Genomic DNA, 22626 nt, shown 5'->3' on the forward strand with positions numbered 1-22626 from the left:
TTTCCTCCATTTGTACACAATCTGTCTGACTGTGGATTGGTGGAGTCCAAACTCTTTAGAGATGGTTTTGTAACCTTTTCCAGCCTGATGAGCATCAACAACGCTTTTTCTGAGGTCCTCAGAAATCTCCTTTGTTCGTTCCATGATACACTTCCACAAACATGTGTTGTGAAGATCAGACTTTGATAGATCCCTGTTCTTTAAATAAAACAGGGTGCCCACTCACACCTGATTGTCATCCCATTGATTGAAAACACCTGACTCGGGGCGTCGTGACTCGGGTGGCTGAGGCCCTGTGCCGTGGGTCCGGGGACCCGGGTTCGGTTCCGACCCGAGGTCATTTCCCGGTCCCTCCCCGTCTCTCTCTCCCGCTCATTTCCTGTCCTGTCTCTGCACTGTCCTGTCCAATAGGGGTGAAAAAAGCCCCCCCCCAAAAAAAATATATAAAAAAAAAGAAAACACCTGACTCTAATTTCACCTTCAAATTAACTGCTAATCTTAGAGGTTCACATACTTTTGCCACTCACAGATATGTAATATTGGATCATTTTCCTCAATAAATAAATGAGCAAGTATAACATTTTTGTCTCATTTGTTTAACTGGGTTCTCTTTATCTACTTTTAGGACTTGTGTGAAAATCTGATGATATTTTAGGTCATATTTATGCAGAAATATAGAAAATTCTAAAGGGTTCACAAACTTTCAAGCACCACTGTATTTTCATAAGACTGAAGAGAAGAAGGCAGCTTTATTTGTCAAATATACTGTCCATTACAGCGAAGTTCTTTTCTTCACATACCCCAGATTGTTAGGAAGTTGGTGTCAGAGCACCGGCTCAGCGGTGATATGGTGCCCCTGGAGCAGAAAGGGTTAAAGGTCTTGGTCAAGTGGCAGATTTGCAGTGCTGGGGCTTGAACCCCTGACCTTCTGATCTGTAACCCAGAGCCTTCACTGTTGGTTCATGTACCTGTTACAAGGAAAACTTTCTGGATGCAAAACTTCTGCTGTGCCGATTTTTCATTTCCACTTAGAAGTTAGAAAAGGATGACTATCCGTGATGCTGAAAGAGGAAAAAAAGTGAAGCCAATTATCATAAAAGTCTGACGAACAGGAAATGAGCAGCTGGAGCATTTCAAAAGGACTGAATCGAAAGACTCTGAAAAACTAAATCCCCCAAAATCCTTCCCCACAAGGATAAAAAGTGCCACTTGGGATTATTTGTCAAGACTGTTCCGCTCTTTTGGAAGTATCTCGAGTTCCCCTGTGAAAGCCCTGGATCCTGGGAGTACTCTGACTAATCGGTTTCTTCTTTGTTCCTGCTTGACCATCAAGTAATTAAAAAAACCCCCAAAACCCTGAGTACTATCATAAAATTGTCATGTTGCCTCTGAAATCTGTCATTTTCTTCTGTTTATAAAGAAAAAAAACATCGACACTCCAACTGAAGATCATTCTGGTCCAAGATCTTCCAGACTGGTCAGAAGGTGTACGTCAGATGCTACATGTAAACGAATTTTAAGAAATTATTGCTATGGTGAAGTTTTCTGTAAGATGTTTATTGAATAGGGGTGTAACCAGAGGTGGACAAAGTACCCAACTTCATTACTTAAGTTAAAGTACAGATCCCACTGGTCAAATGTGACTCCGATACAAGTGAAAGTCGTACAGTCAAATTTTTACTTAAGTTAAAGTACTGAAGTATTTACTTTTAAAAATACTTAAGTGTTAAAAGTAAATTTTCCGTCAGCGCATTCTTGTATTATTGCCACAACGCTTACAAAACCTAACACCTCTGAAGCAACTGACTGGATTCACTGACTAGCTTGTAGAACCTGTAGAATAAACACCTTTAAACACAAACACATTTCTACATTCTGTTTATTTGACAAGATTATGCAAAAACTTATTTCTGAAAGGACTTCAGATAAGTTAACATTATTCATGTTAGCATAACTCCATTTTTACATGCTAACTAACAGTGTCCACATTAACTAGCTATGTGTTAATGTTTGCCATAGACAAGGCTACGGCAACATGGCGGGCAAATCCATAGAAAGTCATTCGACTAACCAGACTGCATAGCTATTGCAACATTATCGCTAGCTCTAAAAACACAAACAACTTCATTACAAGCTTTCTCTTGGAATAAAACGTTTACATCCCTCAATATGCTTCCACAGGTCGGACGGCGAGTTTATGTAGGCCGTGATGTGATTCGTTTTCGGCAAACAAAGCAAAGAATTAAAACAAAACGAATCTTTAATCCGAACAGAAAACTGAAACATGGGTTCATGGGCCATGGGTGTGTGCGTTCCTCAGAAGAACCGCCTCCTTGCATTCTGCCATCATCTGATCGTGTTCAAATAACGATGCGGAGAAATCACTGAACTTGATTTTATACAGTTTATGGACGTGACGTGACCCTAGTGATTATTGATAGACTGTCTCAGTGTCACCTACGAAAAAAACAATCATGTTTCTCAGCAGCATTATTGAACACGATCAGTTGATGGCAGAATGGAAGGAGGCGGTTCTTCTGGAGAACGCACGCACTCAGGGCCATACCTAGAACCCATGTTTCAGTTTTTTGAAAGGATTAAAGATTCGTTTCGTTTTAAATGTTTGCTTTGTTTGCCGAAAACGAACCACATCACGGCCTACAGAAACTCGCCGTCCGACCTGCGGAAGCATATTGAGGGATGTAAGCGTTTTATTCCAAGAGGAAGTTTGTAATGAAGTTGTCTGTGCTTTTAGAGCTAGCGATAACATTGCAATAGCTATGCAGTCTGATTCGTCAAATGACTTTCTATGGATTTGCCCGCCATGTTGCCGTAGCCTTGTCCACGGCTAACCTTAACACATAGCTAGTTAACTTGGACACTGTTAGTTAGCATGTAAAAACTGAGTTACGCTAATATGAATAACGTTAACTTATCTGAAGTTCTTTCAGAAATATGTTTTAGCATAATCTTGCCAAATAAACAGAATGTAGAAATCTTTCTTTTCTACAGTAGTTGCGTTAGCTACCCAGTATGATTTCGAGTTTGAAAAGAGTTTGCTAGCATGTCAAGTGGAGCTTCACTGACTAGCTAGCTTAACGTTAAACCACCATGATGCACAGCATGCGTTCATTTTGTGAATTCACATTTCTGTCTTTGGTAATGGCATTAGGTTTTGTAAGCGTTGTGGCAATAATACAACGATGCGTTGACAGAAAATGTACTTTTAATACTTAAGTATTTTTAAAAGCAAGTACTTCAGCACTTTAACTTCAGTAAAAATTTGACTGGACAACTTTCACTTGTATCGGAGTAACATTTGACCAGTGGGATCTGTACTTTGACTTAAGTAATGAAGTTGGGTACTTTGTCCGCCTCTGTATGTCAGCCCTATGATGATCTGGTGACTTGTACCCTGCCTCTCACCCATAGTCAGCTGGGATAGGCTCCAGCTTGCCTGCGACTCTGCACAGGATAAGCGGTTCCGGATAATGGATGGATGGATAAAAGGAATACAATGCACGAGGATGTGCTGTTATACTCCCTGTCATTGACTATGTTTAGCTCCGCCCACATGTCCCTGTCCAGCTCATGTGGTCCTCGGTAATGGAAATAAAACAAGATCCTACAGAAAATCAATGCAGATGAAAACTTTTTTCTTTATGGCAGATGAAGCTGAAGATTTGTTGTGTCGTGTGATGATAAAAATCAAACAGTGCGAAAGATTGCAAACAGTAATTTTATTGTCCTGGCACCAGAACATCATCAAAATCCAGCCTGATTATCTATGGAGCTCGGAAACAACAACAACTGAGACTGGGGATCAACATTATTATCATTATTATTATCATCATTATCATTATTGTTATTATTATTTTTCTTCTCCTTTCTTTTTCTCTGTTGGAATTAGAACATTTAGGTGAACAGAATTTTTTAATACAAGTCTTTTCTTGCCATTTTGTTGCTTTTTCGTGACACCAATATCTGCACATAAAAATGATATAGATTTATATTTATACGTATATTTATATAATCGTCATCATTCTCTATGAACATCTCAGTCTAGTAGATTTTTTTTTTTTTCACGGTGCTTTGCCAGTAGAAGTCGTCGGACGGTAGAAGCCACCTCGCCTGTCATCATCTCAAACATAGACGACACACAGCACACACTCGGCTAACACAGAGAGACAGATTTTGTACATCTTTGGAGGAAATTAAGCTCGTAGAGATCTCGCTCTCTGGCTTGTTACTCCAGTGTTGCCTAGATGAGTAGCTTAATTCCAGAAAAAAAAAACAACAGCAAAAAAAAAAAAAAAACACATTCATGAACCAAAAAATGGTGGAAAGTAAATCATTAGCGATATCACATTTGGGTTAAAACATTTCCAGTGGTGACTTACGTTTGGCACAATGTCAGTCATCTCGTCAGTCAGGTTAGGTATGGATGACAAACAGTTGCATTAGTATCTTTTTTTTTTATGTTTTAACACTCTTGCCCCAAAACAAAAATGTGAAGATAAAAAACAGAGCCAAAATAAAAATGTTTAAATCTGTACACGTCTTTTGTTAGGCAGTGAGAAAGCACTTCATCAGTACGGTGAGTGGAATGATGTTCTCGTAACTGCATTCAAAATGTTGCTCTAGACATACAAACACACGTTCTCAAAATGAATAATACTCGTCCTCTGTAAACATACCCTGTTCTGAAAATGAGACAATGATATAATAGCTAAGACATTACTCCAAAATAAAAGTGGTCAAGGTTTTTTTTTTTATCGTCTGTGCTGTAAAAGAATATCCAAAGTCACCTCCGAGTGGCAGCAGTGTAATGTACACCAATCAAGTACAAATCAAACCAAGAGGAATAACAGAAATAGATAAAAAGGCTGGAAAAATCTCAAACAGATCTCAAACATTCAACAAAACAACATAACTCACAATGAAGTGGTGAAAATACAGATTAAAAAAAAAAAGACGTGAAAAGCTGTTCCCAAAATTCCACGTAAACATTTTTTTCCCCATCTGTCCACGTATCCTTGCATCCAGGCTATTTAATTTCCCTACTTTATAAATCCCTTTAAGTCTTTTCAAGGTCAAAACTTTCTCATCTTTCAAAAATCCTTTCTATTTGTGCTTCCATCCTGGTATTCCTGCTTCAATGGAACGAGCCTTCTGATGAACGAAATGCGCTGACGAAAATGTGGTATGCATGCACATGCACAGTTTTCCAGCCTCTCTTTGCAAGCACCCGGAATTCCTCGGGTCGTAATCACTGGGAATGGGGAGGGGGTTGTTTCATCCATGGGGTCATCATTTATATTTATCGAGTCCTACACCCATGAGTCGGGTGAGGCGGGGTAGTGACTCGTCTCGTAGTTGAGTTCGCTGTAGGGGCGGGCGGCTGAGTAGAAGTCCACATAGTTACCGGTGGACTTGAGTCCCAGGTGCATGCTGAGGTCAGCGGCAGGAGCGGGCCGGTGGACCTGATCTTCGAAAAAAGGTTCTTCAAAGTTTCTAGTGGAGTTCTGAAATGGAGGAAGCACCTCGTAGTCCTTTCGGACGCTCTCTTGTGGAGCTGGATGGGTCGGGATCTGCGGGGTGGAAAAAGCGAGGAGACACGATAACCATATACACTCTGAAAAAAAAACCCAGGTACGGAACTGAGGTGTGAACGTATTTAAAGACACTTAAAGCCTTGAAGTTATGTCTTATGTTTGTTTCGTGAAGAAGTTGTTAAGCTGCATTAGCAGGAGAATATAGGCTCGATTGTTGTCATGATGAAAGAAATTAATAAAAAAGTTGCATCCAGATACAGTGTCTTGCAAAAGTATTCATCCCCCTTGGTGTTTGTCCTGTTTTGTCGCATTACAAGCTGGAATTAAAATGGATTTTTGGCGGGTGAGCACCATTTGATTTACACAACATGCCGACCACTTTAAAGGTGCACATTGTTTTTTTTTATTTTGACACAAACAATAATTAAGATGAAAAAACAGAAATCTGGAGTGTGTATAAGTATTCGCCTCCTTTCGTATGAAACCCCTAAATAAGAGCTGCTTCAACCAATTCACTTCATAAGTCACATAATTAGTTGATTAAAATCCACCTGTGTGCAATCAAAGTGTCACATGATCTGTCATATGATGTCTGTATAAATCACCCTGTTCTGGAAGGACCCTGACTCTGCAACACTACTAAGCAAACAACATGAGAACCAAGGAGCCTCCAAACAGGTCAGAGACAAAGTTATGGAGAAGTATAGATCAGGGTTGGGTTATAAAAAATTATCCTAAACTTTGAATATCCCACAGAGCACCATTAAATCCATTATAGCAAAATGGAAAGAATATGGCACCACTACAAACCTGACAAGAGAAGGCCCCGCCCACCAAAACTCACAGACTGGGCAAGGAGGGCGTTAATCAGAGATGCAACAAAGACACCAAAGAGAACACTGAAGGAGCTGCAGAGATCCACAGCGGAGATGGGAGTATCTGTCCATAGGACCACTTTAAGCCGTACACTCCACAGAGTGGGCGGGGCTTTATGGAAGAGTGGCCAGAAAAAAGCCATTGCTGAAGAAAACACGTTTGGAGTTTGCCCAACAGCATGTGGCAGACTCCCCAAACACATGGAAGAAGATTCTCTGGCCAAATGAGACTAAAATTGATCTTTTTGGCCATCATGGGAAATGCCATGTGTGGCGCAAACCCAACACCCTGAGAACACCATTCCTACAGTGAAGCATGGTGGTGGCAGCATCATGCTGTGGGGATGTTTTTCATCTGCAGGGACAGGAAAGCTGGTCAGGATTGAAGGAAAGATGGATGGCACTAAATGCAGGGCAATTCTGGAGGAAAACCTGTTTGAGTCAGCCAGAGGTTTGAGACTGGGACGAAGGTTCATGTTCCAGCAGGACAATGACCCTAAACATACTGCTAAAGCTACACTGGAGTGGTTGAAAGGGAAACATTTAAATGTCTTGGAATGGCCTAATCAAAGCCCAGACCTCAATCCAATTGAGAATCTGTGGCATAACTTGAAGATTGCTGTACACCAACACAACCCATCTAACTTGAAGGAGTTGGAGCAGTTTTGCCTTGAGGAATGGGCAAAAATCCCAGTGGCTAGATGTGCTAAGCTAATACAGACATACCCCAAGAGACTTGCAGCTGTAATTGCAGCAAAAGGTGGCTCTACAAAGTATTGACTTTGGGGGGGATACTTATGCACACTCCAGATTTCTGTTTTTTCATCTTAATTATTGTTTGTGTCAAAATTAAAAAAAAAAAACAAGTTTCACCTTTAAAGTGGTAGGCATGTTGTGTAAATCAAATGATGCGAACCCTCCAAAAATCCATTTTAATTCCAGCTTGCAATGTGACAAAACAGGACAAACACCAAGGGGGATGAATACTTTTGCAAGGCACTGTATATTTTGTAATGAAAGTCCGAGTTTAAACCTGTTGCTCTGTTTTCACTTTGGTTAATTGTTTATTACACGACCCACAACCCCGTTCAACTACCTGCTGATGGTGATGCCATGGGATTTAGCCCTCGCTTCATCTCTAGCTAAAGACAACGATGCAGCGGCGCTTTATTCTTTTACTCAATCCAGATTTGTCTCTTCTTCATCTATACTCTCTGCCCAAACAGACCAGCTTCCAAACCTTCAACTTTCACACTAAATACCACTATCAACAGCATCGCACTCGCCACCTCATCCATCGCTGACTAGCCGAATCTCCACCACTGCATTCTGGGACTTTAAACATAGACTTCTATATCTATAATGGATTCCTCATTCATATGACATTGAACATCGCTGGAAGCAGTGAACGAGAAATGAATCACCAAACACGTCACACGTATATCAATGTAAACATTTTGAGAATAATTGACTCAGTGAATCAGTTGTTACCTGGTTGTTCTTGAGCTCCTCATTCGGAGTCGCGTATGAGTTGCGGAACAGCGTCGAGGTTCCACACGAGACTTGAACTGTAGGACGAAACAGAAAGACAGAAAAATGGTGGGCGGGGCTGATACATTTTCATCTCTTTAATTGTGATTCATACAGGAAAGAGAGCGATGCAAGTTTGGCGCTTTGGCGCGTTTAGAAGAGTTCAAAGCGAGCACTCGATCAGCGTGGGAAATAAGTCAGAGAGCTAACGCCTTAAGAGCCTGCAGCTACAGTACGACACATCAATCATGCAGGAAGTGATGTCACCGCTAAATTGATCTTGACTTCCTGTGAAGGAGATTCGGTTCTGCTAAAGGAGATTCAGTTCTTACATCTTCTTTCTTTGTCCTTCACCTTTTTTCTTCTTCTACATCCTCCCCTTTTCTCCTCAACTTCCCCCTCTGTTCCACCTTCTCATTTCCTCTCCTCTCCTCCACATCCTTCTCCAGTCCTTGTCTTCCTCATATCCTCAGTGCTTCCACTGTCTCCTTGTTCCTCTTCTCCCACCATCTCCTCTCAAGTTCTCCAGCTCTTCATCTCACCTCTTCACCTTTCTACTATTCCTCCTCTTGTCTCCTCCTCTCTTTTTATATCTGCTCCTTATCACCTCGTGAAGTCTCCTCTTCTTCTCCACCTGCTCTTTCAGGATCTCCTCCTCCTCTCCTCCTCCATGAGCACTCACCTGCTGTGGCGTCTTTCCTGGATGCATGCTCTCCTTTGTTTCCATGGAAACTAGCATTGGTTCCAGTGGACTCATAGTCTGTCTTCCTTTCCTTGAGGCTGATCATCTCTCTGGGTGAGGCGGGGGCGCTTGCTGCGAATCACACACACACACACACACGGTCCATGAGCATCTAAAGCATTGCCTCACCCATCTCTCTCTCTCTCTCTCTCTCTCTCTCTCTTTCTGTGTCTTTCTTCATCTTTACTCATCGTCATTAGATAAAAGTCATGCAGAGGTATGGATCATTATTCTTCATTAGCGTGGCTCAGCATAGCAGCAGAAATGTGATTTCCGACAGACCGGTGGAAAAAAAAGTCAGCTCCAACATTCCTAATTCCTATGAAAGATGCTTACAAGGTCAATTTAATTTGAGAATAAAATCAGTTCCTGGCGTGCCTGCAGAACCATGTCCCGCTCTCATCAATATTATTCTTACGCGTACTAATGAATTTAGTTACTCCTTAAAAACTCGACTGTAAAATTTTCCCACTTGAACATAAATTTTTATGAACTTGAGGCATGAAATATCACAGTCAAATATTTCATATTTGGACGACTCCATGACTGAGGCGTCGGTTGCGTCCCACTGGGGAACGTTATGTCTGTGAAGTAAAATTAAAATCTATTCAACATCTCACCCATGAAACATCATTTTCCTCGAGTCGTCCATGATAGATGATGAAAATGTTACAACCCCAATTCCAAAAAAGTTGGGACAAAGTACAAATTGTAAATAAAAACAGAATGCAATGATGTGGAAGTTTCAAAATTCCATATTTTATTCAGAATAGAACATAGATGACATATCAAATGTTTAAACTGAGAAAATGTATCATTTAAAGAGAAAAATTAGGTGATTTTAAATTTCATGACAACAACACCTCTCAAAAAAGTTGGGACAAGGCCATGTTTACCACTGTGAGACATCCCCTTTTCTCTTTACAACAGTCTGTAAACGTCTGGGGACTGAGGAGACAAGTTGCTCAAGTTTAGGGATAGGAATGTTAACCCATTCTTGTCTAATGTAGGATTCTAGTTGCTCAACTGTCTTAGGTCTTTTTTGTCGTATCTTCCGTTTTATGATGCGCCACATGTTTTCTATGGGTGAAAGATCTGGACTGCAGGCTGGCCAGTTCAGTACCCGGACCCTTCTTCTACGCAGCCATGATGCTGTAATTGATGCAGTATGTGGTTTGGCATTGTCATGTTGGAAAATGCAAGGTCTTCCCTGAAAGAGACGTCGTCTGGATGGGAGCATATGTTGCTCTAGAACCTGGATATACCTTTCAGCATTGATGGTGTCTTTCCAGATGTGTAAGCTGTCCATGCCACACGCACTAATGCAACCCCATACCATCAGAGATGCAGACTTCTGAACTGAGCGCTGATAACAACTTGGGTCGTCCTTCTCCTCTTTAGTCCGAATGACACGGCGTCCCTGATTTCCATAAAGAACTTCAAATTTTGATTCGTCTGACCACAGAACAGTTTTCCACTTTGCCAGCCACAGTCCATTTTAAATGAGCCTTGGCCCAGAGAAGACGTCTGCGCTTCTGGATCATGTTTAGATACGGCTTCTTCTTTGAACTATAGAGTTTTAGCTGGCAACGGCGGATGGCACGGTGAATTGTGTTCACAGATAATGTTCTCTGGAAATATTCCTGAGCCCATTTTGTGATTTCCAATACAGAAGCATGCCTGTATGTGATGCAGTGCCGTCTAAGGGCCCGAAGATCACGGGCACCCAGGATGGTTTTCCGGCCTTGACCCTTATGCACAGAGATTCTTCCAGATTCTTTGAATCTTTTGATGATATTATGCACTGTAAATGATGATATGTTCAAACTCTTTGCAATTTTACACTGTCGAACTCCTTTCTGATATTGCTCCACTATTTGTCGGCGCAGAATTAGGGGGATTGGTGATCTTCTTCCCATCTTTACTTCTGAGAGCCGCCGCCACTCCAAGATGCTCTTTTTATACCCAGTCATGTTAATGACCTATTGCCAATTGACCTAATGAGTTACAATTTGGTCCTCCAGCTGTTCCTTTTTTGTACCTTTAACTTTTCCAGCCTCTTATTGCCCCTGTCCCAACTTTTTTGAGATGTGTTGCTGTCATGAAATTTCAAATGAGCCAATATTTGGCCTGAAATTTCAAAATGTCTCACTTTCGACATTTGATATGTTGTCTATGTTCTATTGTGAATACAATATCAGTTTTTGAGATTTGTAAATTATTGCATTCCGTTTTTATTTACAATTTGTACTTTGTCCCAACTTTTTTGGAATCGGGGTTGTACTTTCCATTTCATTCATTCAACCCTGTCACCTGAGCACGTTCACCCTGTGTCCGAAATCACTCCCTACTCACTATAGTGGACTATATAGTGAGGTCATCATTATGTAGTGCTGTCTGAATGTATAGTGAGGATTATCGCACCCTATATAGTGCACTCAAAGTATCCCTTACGAAAAAGAAGTTTATTCAAGTGTGCTTCTAGTATACTTCTTTTAAACTAAAAATAAAAGAGTATGCTTTCAGTTTACTTTTTATTTACTTATCAGAGATATACTTAAAGTTATACATAAGTATACTTGGCTTATACTGAAAAGTATATAGAAAAGTCGAAGTATATAAAGCTTATACTTAAACTTTTGATCAAGATATACTTAACAAAAGTGTCATAAAGTATTAAAATATTTGTGCCTTATGCTTAAGTGGACTTGCCCTGTAGTTGTGCTTCAGCATTGTTGACGCTTAGGTATGTCTGTGGTTCCATATAAGTTTTTTTTTTTTTTTTAATTTCTCCTGAGTGGGATAATTAATTTTTATTTATTTATTTTTCTTTAGAGCTTGAATGTCAATTACAGTTGTCATTGCCATGTTTTTATACTTTGGCATTGAATACAATGTTTCTTTAAATTTAGATTTTTAAAGAAAATGAATATGTTCTTAATCCTGAGTATCTGTTGTTATTTTGTGAATTCGTACCTTTATAACTTCATTTTAACTTAAGGTACAAAACACTTAAGTTGTGTACTGGTAGTGTATATGAGGTAAGGGTTAGGTCTAGAAAACTAATAGTATACCTAGAAGGGTAATTGCAGGATACTTCAAAACTAAAAAGTGGACTAGAAGTGTGTAACGAGTAAACCAATAGTATATTTCCAGTATACTACAAAATACACTTTAGTAAACTAAAAAGTGGACTAGAAGTATAAAACAAGTAAACCAATAGTATATTTCCAGTATACTATGAAGTATGATTTTGTAAACTAAAGAGTGGACTACAAGTATAGAACTAGTAAACTATTAGTATATAAGTTTACTTGTGGTATACTTGCAGTACAAAATAAAAAATACTAGTTGTATACTCAAAGTTTACTTCTCTTAGACTTAAAGTATACTTTTTATAGACTAAAAGTGGGCCAATTTAGTCCCAAGAAGTATTAGATTAGTTTACTTACAAGTATACTGTAAGTACAGTGTCTTGCAAAAGTATTCATCCCCGTTGGTGTTTGTCCTGTTTTGTCACTGTCATGCCACTGTCACGGACATCCACTCCGGAGATTACGGATCTCTCACGCCAGCGCCGATCCGGATCCGGGATGGGAATTCCACCTCACCTGTATTCACTTCCTGGTTTTCACCGCTGCCTATAAATACGCCGTTCTCAGAGTCTGACTTCGCCAGAACGTCTCGTTTGCTACTCTAGCCGTTTCTATGCCTTTTTGCGTCTCGTGGTTTTTGCTCTAGCTGTTTTTCTGGTTTATGGTTTTTTGCACTAAGGTTTTTTCTTGTTCATGTTTTTTTGCACTAGCGTTTTTGCCCTTTTGCTCTCGTGTTTTTGTCAAGTTTTTTGTCTCTTTTTTCCTGGACAATTTTTGCCATTTGTTTTTTTGTCCTGTTTGTTTACCTTTTTGCCATGCCCTTTTTCCCTGATTAAAGCACCTTATTTATTATCCAATAATAACTGTCTGTGTTCTGCTTTTGGATCCTATCTCACCACACCTCCACCACCCCTAACAGAACGTTCTGGCCAACATGGATCCAGCGGAACTCACCCGTCTGAGAACGGCCATCCAGCAGCAAGGGACTCTCCTCGGGACCCATCAACAAGATCTCCAGCAGATCACCCAGAACCTTGCCACCCTGTCCAACTCACTTGACCTCCTCACCACACAGATGCAGCGCTATCAAGCCATACCTACCCCTCCCCAGCCGTCTCCAACTTCAACTCCTGCCACTGCCTTTCTCCACGAACTGAGACTCCCAGTGCCTCAGCCCTATGATGGAGAGCCAAGTACTTGCAGATCGTTCCTATCCCAATGCTCATTGATCATGGAGCTGCAACCTCTGACCTTCCCCACAGAATGCTCCCGGGTGGCATATATCATCACACTCCTCACCGGCAAGGCCAGGGAGTGGGGAACAGCGGTCTGGGATGCCGATGCTCCCTGTTGCTCCAGTTTCAAAGATTTCTCCAAGGAGATGGGGTGAACTTTCGACTGCTCTCTGTCCAGCCAGGAAGTGGCTAGGGAACTCATGGAGCTGCGGCAGGGGTCCCGGTCTACCTCGGACTACGCCATTGAGTTCCGGACGTTGGCAGTGTCGTGTAGTTGGAACGAGAGCGCCCAGGTTGATGCGTTCCTGCATGGCTTGTCCGACACCATTAAGGATGAACTGATATCACGGGAACTGACGCTGGACCTTTCCAGTCTCATAGACCTCACCAACCATATTGACGCCCGGTTCCAGCAACAGAGGAGAGAGAGAAGACCCGCCCCAGCTTCACCTCCTCTCCACCTCCCGCCTCATCCATCGAACGCATGCAGGTAGACTGGGTATGGGTGTCAGTGGAGGAATAACGGTGCCGGCGGAGCACAGGGGCCTGTTTTTACTGCAGTCAGCGAGGACACATCTGCCGAGCCTGCCCGCTAAAGGGAATGAGACCACCAGCAAATCGAGGGGCCCTGGTGGGCAACGCTCGGAACCAGCCCCCCGCTGATCGACTGTTACTCCCTGTCATCATCATCCACGACAACCAGCATCACCATCTCCAGGCCCTCATCGACTCAGGGGCGGACAGGAACCTGATCTGCTCTGCCACTGCCAAGCGTCTGGGAATCCTGTTACTCGCCCTCGAAGTCCCTCTTACAGTACTGACACTCAGTGGCACCGGCTTGAATGAATGAATGAATGAATGAACCATTTACTGTCACTGTTACCAGTGAAATTGACCATCAACCTGTCCTTACAGGGGGGAACAGGACAGGAAGACAGGGATAAAAGAAAAAGAAACACAGTAGTAACATGAGAAAAGATGAGGAAAAAAAGAACACCCCCCACTATGCTCCTATCAGGAGTACAGTGTGGGAGCATTTAAAAACCTCTGCACAAGCACACAATAACACAAGTACACTTTAAAACATGGGACTTGGGGGGGGTAGGAGGGGAGGGGAGGAGGTAGAGGTAACCCAGCGCAAGCAAGCAGCCATCCGCTCCTGCAGCCATGCAAGCGGCGCTGGTCATGCACCCGCTTGTCACACTGGGGGTGAAAAACGGCGACCGCAGAAAATTGGGGAAGGAATGCGAAGAATGCGAGAGTGTCTCCCAGCAGTGACCTTCTGGGGGAAATGTTTCCCCAGCAACGTCCTTGATTGAGGCCGGTGCTGTTCAGGGAGCCGAATGTCAAAGAGCACAAGCAGGAAAAAAAGGAGAGGAGAGGAGAGCAGAGAAATGCAACCGCCTTCCATGAGAGCATGGAGAAAAAGACCACCATCACCCACCTTACCACCCCGCTCACCCTGAGGATCTCCGGCAACCACTCTGAAACCGTCCAACTCCACGTCATGAACAACCCCCACGTACCCATCATCCTAGGATTACCCTGGTTAATGCAGCACAACCCTCACCTAAACTGGGCCGATAACACCATCCTAGGCTGGAGCCATTCCTGCCTATCTTCCTGCCTGAACTCCGCTCTGCCTCCCGCCAAACCACCGCAGCCAGCGAGTTTCCCAACCTCTCTCACGTGCCTCCGGAATACCTGGACTTAAGACTCATCTTCAGCAAGACCCAAACAGTGTCCCTCCCTCCTCACAGACCCTATGACTGCGGAATCGACCTCCTGCCCAGGATGGCGCCACCCAAAGGGCGACTCTACTCTCTTTCTCCCATTGAAAGGCAAGCTATGGAGAAGTACATCTCCGAGTCTCTGGCAGCTGGGATCATCCGCCCTTCCTCCTCCCCAGCAGGGGTGGGATTCTTCTTCGTGGAGAAGAAGGACAAGTCGCTCCACCCCTGCATTGACTATAGGGGTCTCAATGCCATCACGGTCAAGAACCGCTACCCACTACCGCTCATGACCACGGCCTTTGAACGGCCAGGGAGCCAAGATATTTACCAAGTTGGACTTATGCAATGCCTACCATCTCGTCAGGATCAGGGAGGGGGACAAGCGGAAGATGGCCTTTAACACCACCACTGGCCACTACGAGTACCTCATGGTCCCTTTTGGCCTGACCAACGTGCCTGCAGTCTTCCAGGCACTCGTCAACGACGTCCTAAGGGACTTTCTTAACATCTTCGTTTTCATGTACATGGATGACATCCTGATCTTCTCTCGCTCCCTGGAGGAACATCAGGGCCACGTCTGGCAGGTCCTCCAGTGCCTGCTAGAAAATAAGCTGTTTGTCAAGGCGGAAAAGAGCAAATTCCACCAGAGCTCTGTCTCATTTCTGGGGTTCATCATCTCCCCGGCTAGGATCCAGATGGACCCCCTCAAGTTTGAGGCAGTCGCAGACTGGCCTACCCCATCCTCGCGACGAGAGCTCCAGCGTTTCCTGGGATTCGTCAATTTCCACAGGCGCTTCATCCGCGACTTCAGCACGGTGGCCGGACCTCTCACTGCCTTGACCTCGATTAAGACCTCGTTCAAGTGGGGGGAGGAAGCAGAGAAAGCCTTCTCCATACTCAAGCACAAGTTCACCACAGCACCCATTCTCACCATACCCGATCCGACCAAACAGTTCATTGTGGAGGTCGACGCTTCTGAGTCTGGGGTCGGAGCCATTCTCTCCCAGAGGGCCGACAATAACAAGGTCCACCCCTGCTCCTTCTTCTGTCGCCGGCTGTCCGCTGCTGAACGAAATTATGACATCGGTGACAGAGAGCTGTTGGCCGTCAAGCTAGCCCTGGAGGAGTGGAAGCACTGGCTCGAGGGGTCGGATCTCCCCTTCCTTGTGTGGACCGACCACAAAAACCTAGAATACCTCAAGTCCACCAAACGCCTTAACTCACAACAAGCCCAATGGTCTCTCTTCTTTTCCCGGTTCCGATTCATGGTCTCCTACCGCCCAGGCTCCAAGAACGCCAAACCCGATGCCCTGTCCAGGATATTCTCTGCCTGCCAGGAGGAGTCTAGTATGCCCGAAACCATTCTCCCTCCACGCTGTCTGGTGGGGGCCGCCCTACTTGAGGTAGAGACATTGGTGCAGAAGGCCCTGGAGCAGTACCCCGGAGAAGGTAATTCAAGCAACATGCCACCTAGCCATCTGTTTGTTCCCTGTTCTGTGTGAACCCAGGTGCTGCAATGCAAGGGGGTTATGGCTCCAAGTTGGCTTGTCACCTGGGAGCTGTTTGAACCCTGGCACTCATCCAACAGCACTTCTGGTGGCCATCCATAAAGGAAGACGCCAAGGAGATTGTGGCAGCCTGTGACACATGTGCCCGGAACAAGACAGCCAATCGACCCCCTGCTGGCCTGCTAAGACCCCTCCCGATTCCTCATTGACCTTGGTCTCACATCATCACCCTGGACTTCGTCACAGAACTCCCCAACTCAGGTGGCAACACATGCATCCTCACAGTTATTGACCGTTTCTCCAAGACAGTCCATTTCATCCCTCTGCCCAAGCTTCCCACAGCCATAAAAAACACCAAATTACTCATCCTTCACATTTTCTGCCTACATGGACTCCCCACTGATATCGTCTCTGACGAGGGTCCTCAGTTCACTGCGCAGTTCTGGAGGGCCTTTTGCAAACTCATTGGGGCTTCCTGTAGCCTCTCCTCAGGGTTCCATCCTCAAACCAACGGCCAGGCAGAACGGGCAAATCAAGATTTGGAGGTGGCACACAGGTGCATGGCATCCAGGGATGCTGGTTCTTGGAGTAAGTACTTACCTTGAGTCGAGTACGCTCACAACACCTTTGGTCTTTAGTTCTTTGTTTCCACTCACCAAACCCCCTCCTCCTCCCAGGCTCATTGATGGTGGCGAAGCCTACATGGTCAAAAAGCTGCTGAAGGTGCGGCGGCGAGGCAGAGGACTCCAGTACCTGGTGGACTGGGAAGTTTGCGGTCCCCAGGAGAGAAGTTGGGTCCCTGCCAGGTTCATCTTGGACCCAACTCTCATCTCTGACTTCCACTGGCAATACCCTGATGCTCTTCGTAAAGTGCCTGGAGGAGCTCGTTGGGGGTTACTGGGGTTACTCTGCCCTGGAGATCTACTCCGGAGATTATGGATCTCTCACGCCAGTGCTGATCTGGATCCAGGATGGGAATTCCACCTCACCTGTATTCACTTCCTGGTTTTCACCGCTGCCGAAAATATGCCGTTCTCAGACTCTGACTTCGCTAGGACGTTTGCTGCTCTAGCCGTTTCTGTGCCTTTTTGCATCTCATGGTTTTTGCTCTAGCTGTTTTTCTGGTTTATGGTTTTTTGCACTAAGGTTTTTTCTTGTTCATGGTTTTTTGCACTAGCATTTATTCTTGTTCATGGCTTTTTGCACTAGCATTTTTGCCCTTACCCGTCTCGTGTTTTTGTCAAGTTTTTTGTCTCTTTTTTCCTGGACAATTTTTGCCATTTGTTTTTTTTGTCCTGTTTGTTTACCTTTTTGCCATGCCCTTTTTTTGTTGCTCAGAGATGCAACAAAGACACCAAAGATAACATTGAAGGAGCTGCAGAGATCCACAGTGGAGATGGGAGTATCTATCCATAGGACCACTTTAAACCATACACTCCACAGAGTGGGCGGGGCTTTATGGAAGAGTGGCCAGAAAAAAGCCATTGCTGAAGAAAACACATTTGGAGTTTGCCCAACAGCATGTGGCAGACTCCCCAAACACATGGAAGAAGATTCTCTGGTCAAATGAGACTAAAATTGATCTTTTTGGCCATCATGGGAAATGCCATGTGTGGCGCAAACCCAACACCCTGAGAACACCATTCCTACAGTGAAGCATGGTGGTGGCAGCATCATGCTGTGGGGATGTTTTTCATCTGCAGGGACAGGAAAGCTGGTCAGGACTGAAGGAAAGATGGATGGCACTAAATACAGGGCAATTCTGGAGGAAAACCTGTTTGAGTCAGCCAGAGGTTTGAGACTGGGACAAAGGTTCACGTTCCAGCAGGACAATGACCCTAAACATACTGCTAAAGCTACACTGGAGTGGTTGAAAGGGAAACATTTAAATGTCTTAGAATGGCCTAATCAAACTCCAGACCTCAATCCAATTGAGAATCTGTGGCATAACTTGAAGATTGCTGTACACCAACACAACCCATCTAACTTGAAGGAGTTGGAGCAGTTTTGACTTGAGGAATGGGCAAAAAGCCCAGTGGCTAGATATGCTAAGCTAATAGAGACATACCCCAAGAGACTTGCAGCAGTAATTGCAGCAAAAGGTGGCTCTACAAAGTATTGACTTGGGGGGGGGATACTGATGCACACTCCAGATTTCTGTTTTTTCATCTTAATTATTGTTTGTGTCAAAATAAAAAAAAAAACAAGTTTCACCTTTTTTTTTTTTTTTTTTTTAAAGATATTTTTTGGGCTTTTTTCACCTTTATTGGACAGGACAGTGCAGAGACAGGAAACGAGCGGGAGAGAGAGACAGGGAGGGATCGGGAAATGACCTCGGGTCGGAATCGAACCCGGGTCCCCGGACCCATGGCACGGCGTCCCAGCCACCCGAGCCACGACGCCCCCAAGTTTCACCTTTAAAGTGGTAGGCATGTTGTGTAAATCAAATGGTGCTAACCCTCCAACAATCCATTTTAATTCCAGCTTGTAATGCGACAGAACAGGACAAACACCAGTGAATACTTTTGCAAGACACCATACATTGATATCAGTATACTTGGTACACAAAAGTATACTTAAGGAAATATACTTTAACTTTACTTCTTTGCACTTAATAAAATGAACTTCAAGTATATCTCGTTTTGATAAGGGATCCCACAATGCATCGTGAAAAGCAGTGTACAACTATTAAACAAGCAATATATCCCATCATGTATTGTGGTCGCGCTGAAAGAAAAGCTGTAAAAGCTGTTTCATAAGGAATGTGAAGTATTTTAGATTGAGTATCGCAGTAGTTTTTGTCCTTATGACAACAGGCACGAGACAAATTTGTAAGTTGTGGCGCGAAAACGGCAATAATATTGTCGTGTGTTCGGGGTGAACCAACGGAGGAAGAAACACATTATAAACGGATATTCAAGTACAATTAAAAACAGTAAGAAAATCGAAAATAAGCTAAAATAAAATAAGACGGATAAAATACAAGAATAAAAGTTACAGTGCAGAGCGAAGAATTAAAGTGTAGCGGTACTGGTCATGCTTACAACATTAATCGTGCTTTATGTATTACTTATAGACAAAAGATGCACATATTCAGTCAAAAAAAAAAAACACCGTAAATGCACTTTTGTGGACAATTTTATTCTGTGAATTACCCGCAGGGGCAGAACCAATGGGGAGCAGCCATTGCTGGCTGGAAGTGGCGTACAGTCGTTGATTCCTGGTTATTGGGTGCATGTAAACAAGCAGTGTTCTGTGGGTCAAGATTCGAGGTGAAAAGAGGTGATAAAGAAGCAAAATATGGCTCGCAACATTGGTGTTAATGGTTATCTATTTGAGTCAGAGAGGGAGGAGGCTTGTAAGGACAGTGAGCCATCACATTCCCGTGACTCCGAGGAGGAAACTGCCGCAAGAGATGTGCGTGACCGTAGATCCAAAATGGCTGCCACTCCATGGTGTCGATGCAAGCAGTGCTCGGTCATGAGAACTGATATGAAGTCCTACTGTTGTCAAGAACATGAACTCATTGCAGACCGCTTTGACGGCTGCATTGCGTCCACCCCGAATCTGCACGAGTGTGTCCTTCACAAACCGTCCCTGGAAACGGCCTTCATTGACGGCATGATCCGCAGGTACCTCCGGGGACCGGCACCTGAAGGGGAGCTGATGAACAGGCAAGTTCCCAGTCAAGTAACTTCAGAACATGTTGAATAAATATAGATCTAATACTTGGATTAGATCTTTATTTTATGGCACATAAAATTTCATGGCACTATGTGCAAGTCAGTTTGCAATCGGACAAAACAACGACTGTGTGTCACTACCGGTGCTGGAACAGCCCGTGAAGGAGGCAACATGGCGCTGACCACGGACGGACAGATGGAGCAGTGACTTAAAACTCGTGTGTACTTGACAAGCGCTTATAACAAATGTTACATGATGGAACCACTGGTATCATACGTAATCTTTTGAAATAGCTAGTAATTAAAATTCACTACAGGTACCCTTTCATCAAAAGCCTCAAGTTTGATTTAATAAAAGGCAGCGGCAAAGAAAGGATTCAGCCTTGATTTAAAAGAACTGAAAGATGCAGCAGACACAAAGTACTTTGTATTTATTAATGTGGGAAATACGCTCAGTATAATATGGATTTACCGCAAAAATACATGCTTGTATTTACCAGCCGACTGATCCAGCACGTTTTAATTGTGCGACAGTAATGACATAAATAACAGCGTGGTGGAGTAGCGTCTGAAAGTGTTTTTCATGAGCTCACTATATAGTCCTCTATATGCTGTAGTAATTCCTTATATAGTGAGTAGGGAGTAGTGAACGAGTGAGTGATTTCGGACACAGGGTTGGAGTACTCCACAAGTCACAAATTACATGTTCAACAGGAAGTTGCATCATCTGAATTTTCTGAAGATCACACGAAGAAGCAAAGTGCACTCTCTCATTCTTTAAAAGAAAAAAAAATTCTATATTTATAATACTGTTTGATTGACAAGGTCACTTTGAAAAAACAACTGTCTTAAAGCAATTTTAAAACTGAAAGTAAACCATTAATTAAAAATAAATCATTAGAATGTCCTCGAAGTCTTTGATACCATTTAAAAACATTGTGTATTCGCTAAAAAGAAATGAAAAAAAAAAACCCTCCACACTTCCTCATTTAAGAGCAAAATGCAGCAATTAAACCTTGAAACAAAATGAAATATTGTTGCTTGAGATTTGATTTTAAAAATGTTTAACTTTTAAGATTAAGAATTGAATTTAATTAGACAAGGCACAAGTCCTGCCGACTTGGTTTCTACTGGCTCACAAGTCTCAGGTTCATGAACTCACATGTCAAAGTTCACCGAGAAGCGAAAGCATCCACTATCAGAGACAAATATACACCAGATTTTTAAATTATACAGTATATATCATATTCATCTGCTTCTTTAGCTGAAAAAGCAAAGAAACTCAGATTTCAGGCTGCCATAGCAACAGGTCAAAACCCCCAAACCTATAAATGCTGAGTAGAAATAATTCAACCTTGAAAATCAAACCATGGATAAATACAAACAGAAACTTTCCAAACTCCAATCTAATCCATTGTGAAACTGTTAAGCAATAACAATTTCTGCGGCAAGATGCAAAGCAAAGCAACGTCTGGCATCGATTATCAAGCGATGCATTCAAGGGCGATGTAAGATATTTCCGTTCTTGTTTTGTTTCTAATGTGAAGGTCCTAAAAGCACCAAGTCTGAGGTATATATTTACTTCACTACACTCCCTATTCTCTCAGAGTCTGAATATAAATTCACAAAATGATACAAAGCTTTAAAAAAAAGTCAGCTCTGCTTCTCCAGACGTTTTCTGGGAAAATTCTTGCCAAGGACACATTTTGAACATTAGGTACCATTAGTACATTACTCAGCTCTTTGCAGTCTGGCCATCTGTTGAGTATAATTCCACAGATGCAAATATTAGTGCACCCTCTTTCCTTCCCATGAGGCTGACTGAGGAACTAATCAGTATTTATTGACCTTCAGTGGTGTGATGCATTAAACAGAAACGGCCAGAGAGACGCAGAGTTTTCTCATAATCTGGCAGACTTTCCTGTTTGTTGCCTCTCTTTGACATATTTTCAAAAATGGAAAAAGTCTCAGAGTGTGTGTACACACACAATACACACATACACAGTTGTGGTCACATACAGTGACATGAATGTCATCTTGGATATGAATGTCATGGCAATATTTGGGCTTTCAGTCATTTCTTTGAACTGTTCTTTTTCTGTGGCAGAATGATTGTACAGCATACAGGTTTAATTAAAAAAAACACTAGAATTTGGTGCACAAGTTTTAATTTTCTTTGGGTTTTCTGAAATCAACACAGGGTCAAAATTATACATACAGGGCTAAAAATATACATACAGGACACCTAATATTTGGGTAAAATGCCTCTTTGCAAGATTCACCTTGACCAAACATTTTTGTTTACCATGAACAAGCTTCTGGCAGAATTCTGGTTGGAAATTTCATGACTCTTCATGGTAGAATTGCTAGAGTTCAATTAATTTTTTTTTTCCTTGGCATGGACTTGACTTATAAGAACGGTCCATATATTTTCAATAGGGTTGAAGTAAGGACTTGTTTTAAGCTTAATATTCACCTGCTTTATCCTCCACAACCAGCTCTGATGCGTGTTTGGGTTCATTGTCCTGTTGTAACTCCCAAGTCCCAAGTCGTGTTCAAGTTTCTGACGTTTTATGCTGAAGAATTCTGAGGTAGTCCTCCTTCTTCATTATTCCATCCACTTTGTGCAATGAACCAGCTCCACTGGCAGCAAAACAGCCCCAGAGCATG

General features: G+C 43.0%; 1 protein-coding gene across 4 annotated transcripts in view; it reads right to left on the minus strand.

The window, feature by feature from the left end:
* Positions 1-3725: 3725 nt before the first annotated feature.
* Positions 3726-22626, minus strand: part of ctnnd2a (catenin (cadherin-associated protein), delta 2a) — a 789966-nt gene continuing 771065 nt past the window's right edge. For 3 of the 4 annotated variants that reach the window (XM_060899742.1, XM_060899741.1, XM_060899743.1), the window contains 3 exons: positions 8643-8774; positions 7922-7998; positions 3726-5591 (listed from right to left, as the gene is read on the minus strand). In XM_060899742.1, coding sequence (XP_060755725.1) covers positions 5331-5591; positions 7922-7998; positions 8643-8774 — 470 coding nt within the window. In that variant the 3' untranslated portion in view covers positions 3726-5330. The remainder of the gene's footprint in view (positions 5592-7921; positions 7999-8642; positions 8775-22626) is intronic. The other variant, XM_060899744.1, reaches the window with a different exon arrangement.

This window comes from Neoarius graeffei, chromosome 19 (assembly GCF_027579695.1).
Source record: "Neoarius graeffei isolate fNeoGra1 chromosome 19, fNeoGra1.pri, whole genome shotgun sequence".
NCBI classification, from domain to species: domain Eukaryota; kingdom Metazoa; phylum Chordata; class Actinopteri; order Siluriformes; family Ariidae; genus Neoarius; species Neoarius graeffei.